The 17619-nt window shown below is 37.3% G+C and overlaps 2 protein-coding genes across 2 annotated transcripts; one reads left to right on the forward strand and one right to left on the reverse strand.

The window, feature by feature from the left end:
- Window positions 1–762: 762 nt before the first annotated feature.
- LOC306848901 (LHFPL tetraspan subfamily member 3 protein-like) lies at window positions 763–7159 on the forward strand. Its single transcript, XM_079383695.1, has 5 exons — window positions 763–860; window positions 948–993; window positions 2272–2690; window positions 3054–3287; window positions 5535–7159. Exons 3-5 carry the CDS (start codon window positions 2273–2275, stop codon window positions 5579–5581), a joined length of 699 nt encoding a protein of 232 aa, XP_079239821.1. The 5' UTR covers window positions 763–860; window positions 948–993; window position 2272; the 3' UTR covers window positions 5582–7159.
- On the reverse strand, window positions 6674–14684 carry LOC306848899 (uncharacterized protein). The gene is made up of 3 exons (XM_079383690.1): window positions 14532–14684; window positions 10261–10769; window positions 6674–9212 (listed from the first exon to the last, which is right to left on the reverse strand). The coding sequence occupies exons 1-3, from the start codon at window positions 14604–14606 to the stop codon at window positions 8819–8821; spliced, it is 978 nt and encodes a 325-aa protein (XP_079239816.1). The 5' UTR covers window positions 14607–14684; the 3' UTR covers window positions 6674–8818.
- Between the last annotated feature and the right edge of the window lie 2935 nt (window positions 14685–17619).

The following is a 17619-nucleotide window of genomic DNA, read 5'->3' on the forward strand; positions in this document are numbered from 1 at the left end:
TAGGTTATTAAGTAAAGATCATGTTCCATGGAGATATTTTGTAAAATTCCTACCGTAAATATATCAAAGCTTAATTTTTTATTAGCAATATGCATTGCTAAGAACTTTGGATTTTCTCAATATTATGATATTTTTTTTTTTGCAACCAGATTTTCAAATAGTTGAGTCTCGGCCAAATATTGTCCTATCCTAACAAACTATATATATATATATATATATATATATATATATATATATATTGTACTACTGTAATACTTTTACAATAAACATATATATATATATATATATATATATTTTAGTTACCCAGAGTGTAATGGTCTTGTTTTAAATCCTTTGGTTTCTGTTCTTTTGCAAGCATTAATGTTCATGTCCTTTGAGTGATCACACTAGTAAACCTGCTAAAGGATGCACAGATTAGCTTTTTCCTTCCACCATAAATGTTTATTCCCTTGCTGCGTCTTTCTGTGGTATTTATCTTGTGCTCATCTGAAATGCATCACTTCTGCTCCATGTATTATTCTCTCACTTCCTCTGTCTTCTGTACGAAATGTAATCGATGAGCTGTAACTCTCTCTTTCCCCCCACAGGGATTGACAGATAATTTCATTTTCTCATTGTGCATCATTGGATTGCATTGCTGCGTGTGTGTGTGTGTGTTTGTGCGTGCGTGTGTGTGTGTGTGTGCAGAGACCCTCCTCCCAATCAGAATGGCCCTGCGCTCCCCCTCCCGTCTCCCACTCTCCTCTCCCTCCATATGTGCGAGGAAGATGGTTGCAAATGGCGTGGGCCTGTTTTTAATGTCGCACATCCTGCCGTGATCCCTCCGGGAGGAAGAGGAGGAGAAGAATCCTTCCATTCAGGTCAATTTCTCTCTTTCACTCACTCCTACATTTTTATGTGATGCTGCTCTCAAGCCATTCAACATTAATGAGATTTTTGTCATCCAGATCCTGTGGTGGGAGGAAGAGACCTGGAATCAGCCAGAGCAGAGAGGTGAATCTCCCTTCATCCATCTCTTTACATCATTCACCAGGTTGACATCAGGTTTTCAGGTCATTTTCCTGTCGGCATGAGCTCTCTCAGCTGTTCATCTGTTCATCATGTCCCTTGGCAATGCATTTTGATGTTTTTGTATTAAAAATGCAAAACCATGTTTTTTTTTTAAGGACATGCTTCATTGTAATAGCATGGTATTCTTTAAGGTATAATGTAAATAAATGTGAAGCACAAAAAAGTACTGATGATATTACCATAGAGTACCATATAAAAACAGTAACACCTCATAATAAGGTTTCATTTGTTAATATTAGTTAATTAGTTAACATCAACTAACAATTCTATAGAATTACATTTTTTTTTTTTTTTTAATCTCAACATCTAATATACTAAGATCAAAATTGCATCTGTTAATATTATTTAATAGACCTGAGATGACATGAATTTTTATTTACCTATAATGGTTTTAATATAATATTTTAATGTTTTTTTTTGTTAATAGTAATATTTTTAATATATATATTTTTTTGTCATTTTTATTAGTTTTTTATTTTGTTTTTTTATGCCTTTTATAAGGGGCAGTCGTGGCCTAATGGATAGAGAGTTGGACTTGTAACCTGAAGGTCATGGGTTCGAGTCTCAGGTCCGGCAGGGATTGTAGGTGGGGGAGTGAATAACCAACACTCTTTCCACCCTCAATTCAAAATATCACAATAAGAAATGTTGCCTTGGCAACTACCTGAAATAAAACAAGTGATATGTTTTTAATATTTTATTTGAAGTAACAATTTATGATTTTAGTTTACTATAATAACCTTGGTAACGGATGAATTGCCCTTTATTATAATTTTAGTTAGTGTGTTGACATTAACTAACCTTATTGTAAGTGTAATAAGTGTTACCATAAAAACTATGTAACATTACTTTTAGTACCATAAATAAATAAAAATAAAAAATATATAGACAAAAAATTATAAAAATGACAAAGCATACAACAAAATTACTAAAACTTAATGAAAATGAAATTAATTAAATGAAATTCATTCAAAATATTAATAAAAACTGTAAAGGTATCGCCATGATACTAAAATGACAGTGAGGGTTGGTGAGGGCGAGTATGTGATGATGGAATTTTATTTTTGGTATTTTGATATTTCCTTAATTTGGGTTGTTGTGGACCAATGACAAACATTCAAAATGTTGTTTTTAAAGATTGTTGCAGGTGATCTATTGCATGTCATTGCGTAATATGATCTTTCTGCTGACTGTCTCCAGCATGCAGCATCACTCGTCTGAGGTGGCCCGTCTGTATCAGACCGAGTTCATCCGGAGTGCGCGGGCAGTGGGCGTGCTGTGGGCCATCTGCACGCTCTGCTTTGCCGTGATCGAGGTGGTCATTCTCATCCAGCCGTCGTGGGTGGGCACACGAGAGCTGCACTACCGAGGAGGGGGTCCGGCTCCTCCGACCGGGACGCTGGGCCTCTTTGAGGTCTGCATGGAGACGGATTGGCCTGTCCCAGAATGCCGGGGGTCTCTTCACACCCTGACCCCACTCCCTGCCTTCCAGTCTCCCGCTGTGCTGGTCTGCATGTCTCTCACCATGGTGTGGGCCAGCGTGGGCTGCCTGTGTCTGTTCAGATTCTGCAACGCAGCAACCGTCTATAAGATCTGCGCTTGGCTGCAGCTCACTGCAGGTGAGACTCTTCAACTGATCTCTCACTAAAGCTGCATTTATTTGATCAAAAATACAGTATTTAAACTGTATTATTGTGAAATATTTTTTGAATTTTAAAGAACTGTTTTCTATTTAAAAATATTTAAAAATGTAATTTATTCCTGTGATGCAAAGCTGAATTTCCAGCATCATTACTCCAGTGTCACGTGATCCTTCAGAAATTATTCTAATATGCTGATTTGTGCTCAAGAAACATTTCTCTGCAAAGCTGTAGTATATTGAGAATCTCTTCTCATGAATTTGAACTTTTCATGACGTGAAATCCAAACTAAATATGTTAGACAGTACATTACTCCTAACGGTATGTGTGTTTGTGGCGCAGGCTTCTGTTTGGCGCTGGCGTGTGTGTTGTTCCCAGACTCCTGGGCGTGTGCTGAGATGCGGGCGTTGTGTGGGGAACGTGTGAGTAGTTTCTCCCCGGGGAACTGCTCTGTGCACTGGGCGTACATACTGGCCTTGCTGGGGGTGCTGGACGCCGGCATACTGGCCATGCTAGCTTTTGTTTTGGGGAATCGCCAAGATGCCCTGCTGCCAGAAGACGCCAAGGATGGTGATGGTAAACGCTGCACATATTCTTGTTAAAATCTCTAAAATCAATGAATGTTTTACCGCCTGTTTTCAGAGAGTTTAGTTCGTTAATGATTTTGAAATCATTTCTCAAATGATACAGAAAATATTTGTACAATAAATTATTTTTAACATATTAAATAGAAATGTGTTTTATACAGTGGTATTATTGATAAATCAATCTGAAAATACTAAAAATATTTTTTGTAAATTTGAAATAAAGCTGAAATAAAACAAAATATAGATATTAGACGAAAAATGTAAATTTTGTAAATGTAAAAAACAAATATTAAAAATGTCACCTTGTCAAAAAAAACAAAAAAAAAACAAAAATGAAAATAATTAAAGCTAAATAGAAATATTTAAAACAACTAATATTAACAAAATTACTAGGACTTTTTTATTAAGATGAAAACTGAAAGTATGAAAATAAAAGCTAAATCTAAATATTAAAGGGGACCTATTATGCACCTTTTTACTAGATGTAAAATAAGTCTCTGATGTCCCCAGAGAGTATATGTGAAGTGTTAGCTCAATATACCCCACAGATAAATTTTTACAGCTTGTTAAAATTGCCACTTTTAGGGTGTGAGCCAAAACGCTCTGTTTTGAGTGTGTTGCTTTAAATGCGAGTGAGCTGTTGCTCCCGAAGAAGAGGGCGGAGCTTCAAGAGCTCCAGCTCCACATTAGCAGCGCTAGCCTTTGCAAATAAACATTCCACTATTAATACAAGCCTGTTATCTTTAAAGAAAACTACTCGGTTTCAAAGTCAGTCATCCGATTATACTGTGCATAATAAATTTGCGCTTATGAATTACATAGACAGGGAGCACGACGGGATAAAAATAACAACATAGCTGGTCTCATGCTATCACAAACTTTATAAGTCCCACTTCTGATTATGAGCTCGATAACTTCAAGCGATCGACTCACATTGCTTTCATACGCAACTTTTAACTACCACATTCCTATTCACGATCTTTCTGATAGCACTTGAAGGCAGCATCAGTGAAAACACACAGAGACAATGATAGCTTTAGCAATAAGCCTTACAGAGTGCCAACAAGCTCTTTCAGAAAGACAATTTGGAAAACAAACGCGTGATACTTTGTCTGGAGCTGATGTTCGTGCACGAAGCGTTGGTATTAATTCCTAAACATAGGGGACGATACCGATTTTTTCGAAGATGAAATTGAACCACAGTGTCCTCGGCTCAGATGAGGGGAGATTATGGTGCATCCCAAAACACAACACTTGTAAAGCCTCTTTGGCGCTGACATTGTTTATAACTCCAGTAATGGCAAACCGCAGCTTCTCACTCAGGGCTGTGTTTATGCTAATAGGACAAGAGAGTGTCACAAATGGGCGGGACTTTTTCCCCTCTGTGACGTGAACAGAGGGAGAATCTGAAACAGCTCGTTTGAAGAGACTGTTTATGATTTATTGGTTTTATAAAAAAAATGAGTTGGTGGATTTTTAACATTATAGGCTGGTTGTTTTCACACACTGCAGCCACACTACTGTGTTCAAACAGCTTATAAAAGTGATTTTTGCATAATAGGTCCCCTTTAATAAATATTATGATTGTATATTATAATAATGATATGATACTAAAATAACACTGGTTTTATATTGACAAATAATATATATAATAAATGTTGGAAAAGTCATATTTTGTAATACAAATATACAAAAAATATTTTATTCTTAAATCTGCTTGCTTGATTTGTTTTCTTAATTTAATAAAAATGACAAACTAAACTGAAATAAAATAAATGAAAGCTATACAGAAATATTTATTAAAACTATCTACTATTAACAAAAATACTAAAACTAAAATTAAAGCTGAAAGTAAAAATAAATGCTAATTGAAAATGATTAATTATTATAATAGCATATAAATTATATTAAAAACACTTTTATTGATATATATATATATATATATATATATATCAACTTTCCTTGTGATTTGTGATATTTTGGTACTGAGTTAAGCTGTACTGCTTGCTTGAGTCTAATGTGAATTACACTCATTTTCATGTTATTCTCTACACACAGATATTTTCATCATGTAATGTTGTTTTCTCCTCTCTTCTCAGTGACTGGCTTGTTACTGGCAGCATAAAACAGGCCTGAGCTGTAATCTAGTTTCTCTGGGGATTGTTTTTCTGGGACTAGCATCTTCTCTTCTCTTCTCTTCTGTAACTCACGTCACTGTTCTTTCTCATCCTCTCAGGTGGCTGTTTCATCACGTCGTTTGTGCACTTATCTTTCGACAAATAAAGATGACATAAAACCCCTCAGCATGATGTCATACATCCTGTGAATTCTGCTTACATAACCTGTCTGCATAGAAACAGTCACCTGGCAACAGTATCCAAGTCCTTTCTCCTCTGGCGGAGGAACATTACTCTATTCTTGTAATGGCGGCTCTAAATAGAGAAGAAGAAAGGCCATTTTCTTTAGTGCATTTCCAAGTGGAGGTACAGTCGAGGTCTCTGTGACCTGCTGCGATGCACAAACAGATCACATCAATGTGGTTTCCAGTTAAATTATGTTTCGAGGATTAACTATGATGTTTGATTCTGTGTTCTGGATGTTTTTGTGCATGAATTTAAGATGAGGACTGGAGTTAAATGTAGTTATATATTCAGCATTATACTACTGTTAATCTTTTTAGTTAGTTTTGTTGTTTTCTTTGTCAGTAAAGTCTTAAACATGTGGATTTGATCTTCTTTAGGCTAAAAGTAGCAAATAATTATTCATATTTATAGTTGGCATGAAATCTAAATTTGCCTATTTATTTTCTTATCCAAGATCTAAATGAGAACAGCTTTGGAGAAATTTAGCCTTACATCACTTGCTCACAAATGGATCCTCTGCAGTGAATGGGTGCCGTCAGAATTAGTTTCTTACAAACATGCAGCTTTTCACTTCACAAGATGTTAATTGACGGAGTGGTGTGGTGTGGATTACTGTGATGTTTTTATCAGCTGTTTGGACTCTCATTCTGACGGCACCCATTCACTGCAGAGGATCCATTGGTGAGCAAGTGATGTAATGCCACATTTCTCCAAAGCTGTTCTGATGAAGAAACAGACTCATCTACATCTTGGATATTCTGATGGTGAACAAATTTTCACCAAATTTAAATTTTTGGGGTGAACCGTTCCTTTAAGATCTTCCTTTTCACATGGAAATACTTTACAATACAGTAATAATTCATGCTTCATGCTGACTTTAAATTTGCATGCCACTATTTGTAATTGTCTTTAGCCACCGTTAAAATATAACAAGTCATTGTCTTAGTTGATTTTAGGTCATTTCTAACCCACTTCCACTGTAAAAGCAATGCAAAGTTCTCAACAAAATATTGGTGTTCACATACACTTTATTAGCACTTACAGTGATTTTTGTTGTTTGACAAAACTTGCAGTGCAGAGATATGTATTTTTGTACAAGATTTTATGACTGCACAAATATCGAAAAGCATTTATATACTAAGAGCCACGATTTTCTTTCACAAATTCATAATAGTCAGATTACAAACCCAGAGGGCAAGAAGTTGAGACAGTGATAAGTATCAGACAGAATGTTTCGAAGCCAAGTCAAGGGACAAAAAACACTTCATCAAGCTTGAATAGGATGCATATGACACTAAGAAGATGGTACACCACTTTAGACAGCCAATCAGAGAAAGAGAGGACAGGAAACTCACTTAAAGCAGGTTTGACATTTAGACAGGCTCTTTTTTTAGTCTAAACTCTTTTAGTGCTGCTTACTGCTGTATAAAGCAGCTGATCTGATGTTGTGTTGTTTAAACCTGTACCAGATATCTTATGCAATAAATAGATTTCAATCACTTTTGTTTCTCAATCATTTGTTTCCAGAAAAAAATCTAAATTTAGCTTCATTTCTAAAACAATAGGTAATAGGAGTAGATATAGCAATGTCAAACATTCAAATAATCTGATTCATAAGTCAGTCTGTAAATATAACATAGAAGGCCTGTATCACACAGCAAGTGAAATAGATTAATACAAATTATTTAAGAAAAATGATTCATTGTCATTTGGATCTAAATGTTTCTGTTCAAAGTTTTGGAGATTTTTGTAATGTTTTAATGTTGAGAGAAGTCTATTTTGCTCAAGGCATTTATTTGATAACTCTATTAATATTAATATTATGAAATGTTATTACAATAAAAAAAACCTTTGTAACATTATAAATGTCTCACTTTTGATCAATTTAATGCATTCTTGCTGAATAAAGGCTTGTTGGATTAATAAATGTAAATAAAAATATCAATTTCTGACTTTTGAACAGTAGTTTAAGTAAATTAGATTATAAAATGTTTATAATTATCAATGGCCTACTGCTGATAACTATTTAATCTATGGCTATCACATAAAAAAATCAATATAGCATCCCAGAAATCACTTATATAGAGCTGCCATTCAGTTACACAGCATAAATACTGAAAGCACTATAGCCTGCTGTTATAGTTACTGCTGCTTTGCTCACAATATGAAAAGGAGTGTCTCCAAACCCACTGACAGCTCTGATATATCTGGATCTCTGTGGAAGCACAGTCATGCTCCTTTCATCTGTTGATAAACTCAGGGATTCTGGGCAAACGGCCTTCTGTAGAAGCTCTCCCTAATGCACACAATACACGACCCTGCTCAAGATGTGGTTTTGATTTTAAGGATCAAGTGAGTTATCAACAGCATTCAACAGATCTTATTTATAATGAAGCTCAGTCTGTAATAGAAGTTAGTGTGACCTTGATCCTGTTGATTCTGACAAAAACAGCGATGAGCTACTTGTGCAAGCCAATAACTGATGATAATTTCCATGTCAGTAAGGTCATTTAATGCCTGTACGACGGAAGCCGGTTTCCACCATGGAATAAAAAAATGAAAAAGGTAACTGAGACTTACCATCTCACAGTTCTGACTTTATAGAAATTCTGAGAAAAACTAAATTAATTACAAAATGTAAACTCAGTAAGAAGTCAGAATTGTGAGATAAAAACTCAATTGCGAGAAGGTCAGAATTGGGAGTTTATATCCTACAAGTCTGACTCAGAGATGTAAAGTCAGAAGCATGAGAAGAAAAGGTAGAATTTTGAGATATAAACTCATAGAATCTGAGAAAAAAGTCAGAATTGTGAGATATGAACTCACAATTTTGAGAAAAAAAAAGTTGCAATTTCCCTTTAAATTTTTTGGCAGAATAGGCCTTCCATACTGTATAATGCAGCCAGAAAGAAGTAATACAAAAAGCATATTCCACAAGCTGTTATGTGTATGGGATTTATTATAGTATAACATTGAAACAGTGTAACATCATATCAGAGTACCTCAGCAAGCAGGCCTTGATTAGATTTGGGTAGATGACAATGAACGCTGGCGTATCTGTAAGCAAGTGAAATGTTGCAGTCCCTCTGTCTGTCTAGATTTCCCTCTATTTCCCCCCAAACATTTCCTTGTTATTCTTCTCTCTTTCTTGTACTCTTTAGGCTGGCAGGTACTGCAGGATGTGCTGTGCGATCAGAGCGGGGTCGAAGGTCACGGCTCTGCGCTTGCGGCTGTGTTTTTTGGGGGGCGGCAGGTCAGTGTCTATGCGCTTCATTCTCTGCAGTCCGACGTGTGGCGTTCTGTTGCTCTGCCCTGCGACCTCATCGTCGTCCATGTCGCCATCGAGCCGTTTCACCCTCAGCAGTGCCGCCTCGACCTGGGGGGAGGGGCCAGGGGCGGAGTCCAGGGACCGGCGGGAGCGTTTAAGGGCGGGTCCTCCAGATTGCTCCATGTTGGCCACAGCGCTCAGGTCCCGTTTAGCACGCTGGTTTGAAGGGCCTCCCTGATTGCCACCCGATGCCATGCTGGAGAGGATCTTCTCAACAAGGTACCTTTAATAATACAAAAAAGAAATAGTATGTTTGTTTAAAGACAACTTGAAATTAAAATTCATCATACCAATGTGTTTTTTTATTTTTTAAATAAACTGCATTTTTTAGAACAGCGTTATTGTAGTTGTTACAGAGGAGGTTCCTGTACCGCCTCCTTCGCATCACCAGAGGCATCCGTCTCCCGAATATTAACTCTCTTGTTGAACTCAAATTCCCATCATGCCTCTTACCTGGGACTGATTGCACACTACGCCTGCAACTCATTCACACACACACACATATAAGCCACTCACACACACCACATCCCTGCGCAGTCTTGATTTGCCCCGGCTGTCACTACTGAGCGTTTCTTACCCGTGGTTACTTTAAATCTCTCGACCTTGGACTGCTCCCGTTTCTGATTGTTCTCTGCCTGCCCTGACCCGGATTGTTTACTGGACTCTGATTCTCGCCGCCCGCCTCGACTCTCTGCCTTGCCTTCATCGCCCAGTTTGTTGGTGTTTGACTCCTGCCTGTTTGACTATTCGAATAAAACTGCAAATGGATCCAAACCCAGTCTGATCATTCACAACAGAAGTAGCTATTATTTATATAATTTTTCTATTTTTTATTAATATTTTGAATGAGCTTTTATTTCTTCATTTTTCAATTTTAATTTTAGTTTCAGTATTAGTATTAGTATGTAATTTGGTATTATGCTTTTGTCATTTTTATTATTTCTAATCTTTTTAATCTGATATTTATATTTGTTTTAAGTTTTTTGATTAGCTTTTGTACAATATTTTCAGTTTTCATTTAAATTTTAGTTTAACTTTTTGTAATTTTGTTCTGTGCTTTTCTATTTGGGTTTCAGTTAGGGTTAGTTCAGTTGTAGTTCTTATTTATTTACAGTTATTACTTTGAGTGTTTTAGCTTTTTTCAGTTAGGTTTATTTCAATTCTAGACTGTAAAAAAAAAAAAATCAATTAAATTCAATTAACAAAAATATTTTAATAGTTTTTGTTATTCTTACCCTGAATCTGAGGTATTGTTTTTTTTTTTTCATTACCTGAGCATCTCTTGGTCTTTGTCCTGCTCTCTCTCAGGAATCCTGTTGGTGTTCGGAGCGAGTCCAGCCTGCATCAGTCTCTCCTGCTTGTAGCGGTTGAGTAGAGCCTGAGTAAGCTGAGGATCCAGAAGGCCCTGCCATGAAGCCTGGGGCTTCGTCATGCTCACGGCCTGCTCGGTCTCATCGTAGTCCGGAGGGTACGGGCCCTGGAAATCACCCTCCTCCTCCTCTTCCTCAGGTTTGCCCTGTCCATTATTCTGTGCCTCGTTCAGGAGCCGCATCATTGACGCCAGATAAGCTGCTTCTTGATCCCGCCTCTGATCGTTCTCCACCAGCCGCTGCAGGGCTTGTCCAAGACCTTGAGCTCTCAAGACCTCTGGCTGGTAGTACAGATCACTGCTCCGACTCCTGAAGTCAGCACCGGGGTAAGAAATCATCTGGGCCTCGTAGGGCACTGAATCTCGAAGGTCCCTTCGCAGACGGACTCCACCACGCATGGCAGAGAGAGGCTGACAAATACAGAGAGGAAGACAAAGAAATCAAACAGACGATTGGTGAAAAATGTCTTGTTTCTATGTTAAACAACCTTTGCACAGTTTGGTACAGACAGGTTTTATTTATACTCATTTGTACTCTTAAATATCATGAGAGTGGCAGTATGCAAAGACAGATTTTATTTATGAATAGAGTTGCTTATTGTGCAGAGAACAGGGCAAATTGTTTTGTAATGTTCAATGATCTTTTCTGAACATTCAGCGCAAACATACATGCTTTGAGTTACGTATTCCAGCCTTTATGACCTCATATACAACAATGATTATTTATTAAAAATGGTCCAAAAAAAAAAAAGGTGGCTTATATGACTATTAGCCAACATATAAATTCTTTGTCAACTTACCACCCGTATTTTAAACCCTATATTGAACAACAAAGCTGCATTCATAAAACATTGTAACACTTAAAATAACACTACTACCTGTCAGATACCACTGAAATAAGAGTCCTGAGAAATCACATCTATTTCTGTGATAGTTCTAGCAGGGGAGCAGCCCACACTTTTTAACCAATCAGAAACGTTTTGTTTGCCAGTAGAGGAGGCAGCGGCCCTCCATTCTTGAACAAATGCCTATGGCGCTGATAGATTTGCTCCCTTTATTATATGTTGACAGGTGAGTAGGCCTATGTTTTGTCGTCGGTAGAGTTGTGAAATTACGTTAATTCCAAATATTTGTAGATGCTTTAATGGAGTTAATTTATTTTTGGTTACTTCGGCTAAACTTTTTTTGTTATTGTTATTAATTTATAAGTAACTGCAAAATTAGTTCCGTTATATGGACAGGTGACGTGTCTTTGGGCGTTTTTTTGGTTTTGCTAGCTGTAGCTTTGTGAAATTATGTTAATTAAAATTGTTATATGTATGCTTGAATGGATTTTGGTCATTTCAGCTTAACTTTTGTTGTTGTTATGTAGGCTGTTGTTTGATAATGAAACGCAATTTAATGCAATGTAATAATATAATCTTGCTTAGTAATTAATGTATTCAGAGGACCGACTCTGATGAATGGCAGTAAGGGCAAAGGATTTATAGATTCTGACGTACATTTGCCTTTGAGAGCACAGAAACACACACCTCCCACTTCAGTGACACTTTACATACTAATCATTCATGTATTCGAGAGGAAGCATTAGTAAGCATGTTTTCCTCTCCTCTCATCTGCACTCCCATCCTCACGCCTCCTCTCCATCCACTGAGTCAGACATTCAATTACACTCACACGCTGTTGAGAAGGAAAGAAAGATGCTTTCTAGAGCCTGAAATCACTGTAGGGTGCATAGCAAGCACATTTTGACAGTATGAGTAACCAGTTCCCCTTCAGTGTATATTAGTTCTGCCACTGATGATCTACATCCACCATTACTGATAGGAGACTTGTTTCAGCAGTGATTTATGGTCTAGAGCCTTGAATCGGTTTCTCTACTCATGTTAGCCACTGAAAAGAGCTTGAGCTTAAGCCTGAGGTTATAAATGAAGTGCTGAGTCATGGCATTGTCTTCACCCTCTGTGTGATTATTCTAAATTGCAACGCGAGCACTGAGAGACAACTAGCAGCGGTGCTCAAAAACTACCATATGTGCAAGTTTTGTGTTCTTGTAAGGTATGATCTGTATCAGAATGATAAATGTTTCTCAGTTCAAGCTTTATGTGGTATTTCAGGGCTGTTATGATTAATAATAAATGAGGCAGATATAGTGACGTCTGAAACTAAAGGAGCAGGATTCCTGAGTGCTGCGTGAGTTGAATCAGTGACTCACTCTGGTGCATTATGACGTCTGTAGCGCTCCAGACGTACACATTGAGTGTGTGGGAGATCTTGCTGTTCATATCATGAGTTCAAGTGGTGTTGATGTCCTCCGGTTCCTTACAATCTGCTCCACTCTGCATTACTGCGCCAATGGAAATGCTTCTAACATAAACAACTATCTGCAAAGTTACTTTACAACTCCTGCAGACTTCAGCCAGACTGCTTTGTCACATCAATTTGCATATAGTTATGCGTCATTATAAAATTGGTGGTGGATGAGGAGATTCCCGCCCCTTCCATGTAAAGCGCTTTGAGTACCCAGAAAAGCGCTATATAAATGTAACAGATTAAAATATATTAGTGATTATTGATATACGTCATAGGATTACACTTAATTAATAAAGATACTGAAAAAGATGCTTCATGCACCCACTTTTTACATTAAAATAAACTGCAAGTGTAAAAAAACTGTTTACAATAAAACACTTTTACAGTTTAAATGTACATATTAAGTGTAATCCAATTAGTTTTGTTGTAACAAACTGTTAAAATTGTTTTGGGTAATTAAAAAAATAATAATAATAATAAAAAGATATTAAAACCAAAGATAAATAAAAAACAAACTCAATCCAATCAGTTTTGTTGTTTTTTGTTTTTAAAAATAATTTTAGTAATTTAAAAAAATGAATAAAAAAATAAAAAGCATGTAACAAAATGACAAATTTAGGCTAAAATTAAAACGAACAGAATATATTAAAAATAGGCTAGCTAATTAAAAATACTATAGTAGAATTGAATTAATGCTCTCTAAAAGCTGTTGCCATGGCAGCGTTCCTCCTCCGCTTGGAGTGAAAGAGCGGCTGTTTGTTCTGCTAATGAGATTGTGCTTCCTCTCCTATTGATTTTATCCCATTTTGTCCTTCAGATACGGCCCCTAATCCTTAACACTTTCCCAAAATCACTGTAGTGTTTACATTCAGCTCAACATGACTGTTTCAGTGACAGCTGCTGTCCGTGGTGCTGAAAACATGAGCGCAAACATGACTGCTACACATGCTCTCTCATGTCTCTCAAACTAGTTACTTGAATTCACAGCTCTTTATATCAGCTGTCCACAGATCTCTCCAATGCATCAGTACTGCTGAACTCTCTCTGAACTCTCTTTATGATAAATGGATCTAGAGACTAGTGTATTACAGGCCCTGTTGCCTTGGTAAATGCATAGCAATGCACTATAAAATGTTCCAAACATCATAGAAACGCCCTGGAATCAATACGGATTCTAAACATGGTTAACATTACCTTTTTTGCATTCTTGTTCCAAATAAGATTTTTTAATTTTTTTTATCTTGGTTTAAAACCTCATAATAAAATGCTTTCATCAGCAATAGAACAGTAGAGTCAACAAGTACACAAGACACACCATCTGTTATAACATGGGGCTCTATGGTTTAAAGATGCATGTAATGTTTAATATGATCTTGGGTTGTTTGCAAGAGCTCTTTGTTCTGCATCCATTTCTGTGCACTGCCTTTCTGAGAAATTTCCAGAATTTAATCAGGATACTATTCGACAGTAAAGCCCTGTTGATATGCGCTCTGTTGTTGCCAGGCAATGATGATTTGTACGCCCTATTTCACGCCATCTGGCTCGACTGATCTCATTGCTCTTGGTGACATATCAGTTTAGCAGAAATTAACACGCAGCCAAGCATAACATATGAAACGCACCTAAATAGTACATTGTGTACTTTAACATATATAACATACAAATACTTGAAAAGAAATAGGAAAGTGCCCCTAAACACAATGCAATTGGCATTTAGCACCAAATACAAACCTAACAGTGTAGAAATAAAAAGGAAGAAAACATGCAGGTTAAAATGTAGCTATAGAGAAATCAGAGTGAATTAAGCACTTAGTCTTAGCAAACACACATTATGAAGGTCTGGTGTGGTGTTTGCTTTACCTTTGCTTCTGTGGGGATCTGGAACTGCGTCAAGGAGAGGAAGAGCAGAAGAGAGCTGGTCAGAAGGCCCGACATCCTGGAGGAGAGAATGAAGCTGCCCCTGGAGTGAAGAGAAGAGAAACGCTGCCACCGAACGCCAGCACAGAGACGGATCCAGACAGAGAGAAACAGAGAGAGAGCAGAGCAGAGGGGGAGGAGCTTTACTGCTACTCTGAACAGAGAGAGATATTTGACACAGAGAGAGAGAGAGAGAGAGAGAGAGAGAAAGGGACTGTGCTTGTGATTTTTGCATGGTAAATCTGGTGAAAAATTTCTGCTGCAATCTGAAAAATCAGATCAGGGTTTAGTAATGCACATATATGGAAATGGGTAAATAATGTCTAGTTAATAATAATGATAATTCACAATTTCAATATTTTTTATTGTGCAGTACAGTCAAAAATGTAAGTCACAAGAAGTTTATTAGATTTTTGTAGTAGTACTAGAAGTAATAATAGTGATTATTATTATTACATTATAACAGATATATAATATCTTAAAATACTTACACAAAATGAATAGTATGTGAAAATGTATTAATTTTGCACACACTAAATTGTGTACAAATGAGAAAAATTACAATGCAAATGCCACAACAAATGCCACATAATTAAACCAGCATAATAATAATCTAGTCAAAAGGGTAATTGCAGAACGGTAGAGGATAGACATTTAATTCATGGTTATGAATTGTAGATAAGGTGTATTGTGAGGAAAATAAAGTGTAGATAACATGAATAAAATGGTTTTACTTGAATGTTGAAAGAGTATTACAGTTCAACATGCAGAAATGCATTAGATCAATTGAGTGGTTGCTGTTCTTTCCTCCTCAGAATCTCTGACGTCCTCTTATGCATCAATATAGTGATTATCTGTCCCAGTAATCATTGAACCTGTTGAAACAAATGCATTCTGCTGAGTTTTTCCTCATTTGATGCAGTGGTTTAAGAATACTAAATGTGTACAGCAGCAGCTCCCGATCAGGCGAAGTTCATGGGATTTTGTCCACAGAATGATAAGGGCACACGTTTTAACATATTTTATTATTAAGCCATGCATACAGCTCCAGACATGACAGATTTTCTGGTACGCAAGACAAGTACTTTTAAAGGAATTCCTTTATTGCTGTTACTGTGGCAGCCAACAACAGCACAGCTTAACCCTGCACACATTTTTATATTTATTTATATTGGATAAGTTTCAATTCAGTTTTTTTTACCCCATTTTAACATGGATTTCTATGGAGACCGGCTGTAGCTGTTGGACACGATGGCGGATAGCAACAGCGGCACATAATATCTGCATTCTGATTGGTCAGATCACCTGCCAACAGTCAATTAAGCAATAAATTAATCATACACATTTCCATATTCTCCTTCCCCTTTTCAGCTGCTGCAACTACATTAACTACATCTGAGAGACAGACAGCAATTCAAAACTCAAATAATGGCAAATCTCAGCTGCCCCCTACTGGATGTACATAAAAATATGTACAAAAGCCTTAGCAGGAAAAAATAAATAATTGCATTTCATATCTTGAATTGAAGAACCTCAGACACTTTGATCAATACACACACAGTGCATTAACATAGACATCTGCTTCGACATCTCACTGAGAGAAGATGTAAGGGAAGTCCCTTCTCACCTATCCACTTCCTTTACTCGCTCTCCTCCTCTCTCCCCTCATTTCCATTTAAACACAGGACACTACAGTGATCACCGAAACCACTTTTCATACTCTAAGGCCCTATTCCAATTCTAATTTATACCCCTTCCCCTACCCCTCTACCTACCCCATACCCCTTGTCCCTTGAACCAGAGTGTCAAGGGGTAGGGGTGAAAATATTTCCCTAAGAATTGGGACACCACTACCGTCACACATCATCATACGCAGGGCTTAAAGTTATCCAGCACCGTGCCGGTGTTCTGACGATCTGTCCTACCCGCTCAGGATGTGCTACCAGTAGTTCAAGCTGTTGTGCAACTCTAACGACATGAGCTTCTTTCTCAGAATGAACTACCACCTTAATAAATGATGGAGAAACAGAGGTAGCGCATCTTGTCAGCTGTAAACTCCCATCAGAATGAACTACCACCTTAATAAATGATGGAGAAACAGAGGTAGCGCATCTTGTCAGCTGTAAACTCCCATCAGAATGAACTACCACCTTAATAAATGATGGAGAAACAGAAGTAGCGCATCTTGTCAGCTGTAAACTCCCATCAGAATGAACTACCACCTTAATAAATGATGGAGAAACAGAAGTAGCGCATCTTGTCAGCTGTAAACTCCCATCAGAATGAACTACCACCTTAATAAATGATGGAGAAACAGAGGTAGCGCATCTTGTCAGCTGTAAACTCCCATCAGAATGAACTACCACCTTAATAAATGATGGAGAAACAGAAGTAGCGCATCTTGTCAGCTGTAAACTCCCATCAGAATGAACTACCACCTTAATAAATGATGGAAAAACAGAGGTAGCGCATCTTGTCAGCTGTAAACTCCCATCAGAATGAACTACCACCTTAATAAATGATGGAGAAACAGAAGTAGCGCATCTTGTCAGCTGTAAACTCCCATCAGAATGAACTACCACCTTAATAAATGATGGAGAAACAGAGGTAGCGCATCTTGTCAGCTGTAAACTCCCATCAGAATGAACTACCACCTTAATAAATGATGGAGAAACAGAGGTAGCGCATCTTGTCAGCTGTAAACTCCCATCAGAATGAACTACCACCTTAATAAATGATGGAGAAACAGAGGTAGCGCATCTTGTCAGCTGTAAACTCCCATCAGAATGAACTACCACCTTAATAAATGATGGAGAAACAGAAGTAGCGCATCTTGTCAGCTGTAAACTCCCATCAGAATGAACTACCACCTTAATAAATGATGGAGAAACAGAGGTAGCGCATCTTGTCAGCTGTAAACTCCCATCAGAATGAACTACCACCTTAATAAATGATGGAGAAACAGAGGTAGCGCATCTTGTCAGCTGTAAACTCCCATCAGAATGAACTACCACCTTAATAAATGATGGAG

The sequence above is a fragment of the Barbus barbus genome, assembly GCF_936440315.1.
Source record: "Barbus barbus genome assembly, chromosome: 29".
In the NCBI taxonomy this organism is placed as follows: Eukaryota; Metazoa; Chordata; class Actinopteri; order Cypriniformes; family Cyprinidae; genus Barbus; species Barbus barbus.

Excerpts from the sequence above, each read along its gene's own strand:
- LOC306848901 (XM_079383695.1), top strand. The coding sequence starts at position 2,273 with ATGCAGCATCACTCGTCTGAGGTGGCCCGTCTGTATCAGACCGAGTTC. Across the intron at positions 2,691-3,053 it reads TTGGCTGCAGCTCACTGCAG|GCTTCTGTTTGGCGCTGGCG; the intron begins GTGAGACTCTTC and ends TTTGTGGCGCAG. Across the intron at positions 3,288-5,534 it reads AGACGCCAAGGATGGTGATG|GTGGCTGTTTCATCACGTCG; the intron begins GTAAACGCTGCA and ends TCATCCTCTCAG.
- LOC306848899 (XM_079383690.1), bottom strand. The coding sequence starts at position 14,606 with ATGTCGGGCCTTCTGACCAGCTCTCTTCTGCTCTTCCTCTCCTTGACG. Across the intron at positions 10,770-14,531 it reads AGATCCCCACAGAAGCAAAG|CCTCTCTCTGCCATGCGTGG; the intron begins GTAAAGCAAACA and ends TGTATTTGTCAG. Across the intron at positions 9,213-10,260 it reads AAAGACCAAGAGATGCTCAG|GTACCTTGTTGAGAAGATCC; the intron begins GTAATGAAAAAA and ends GTATTATTAAAG.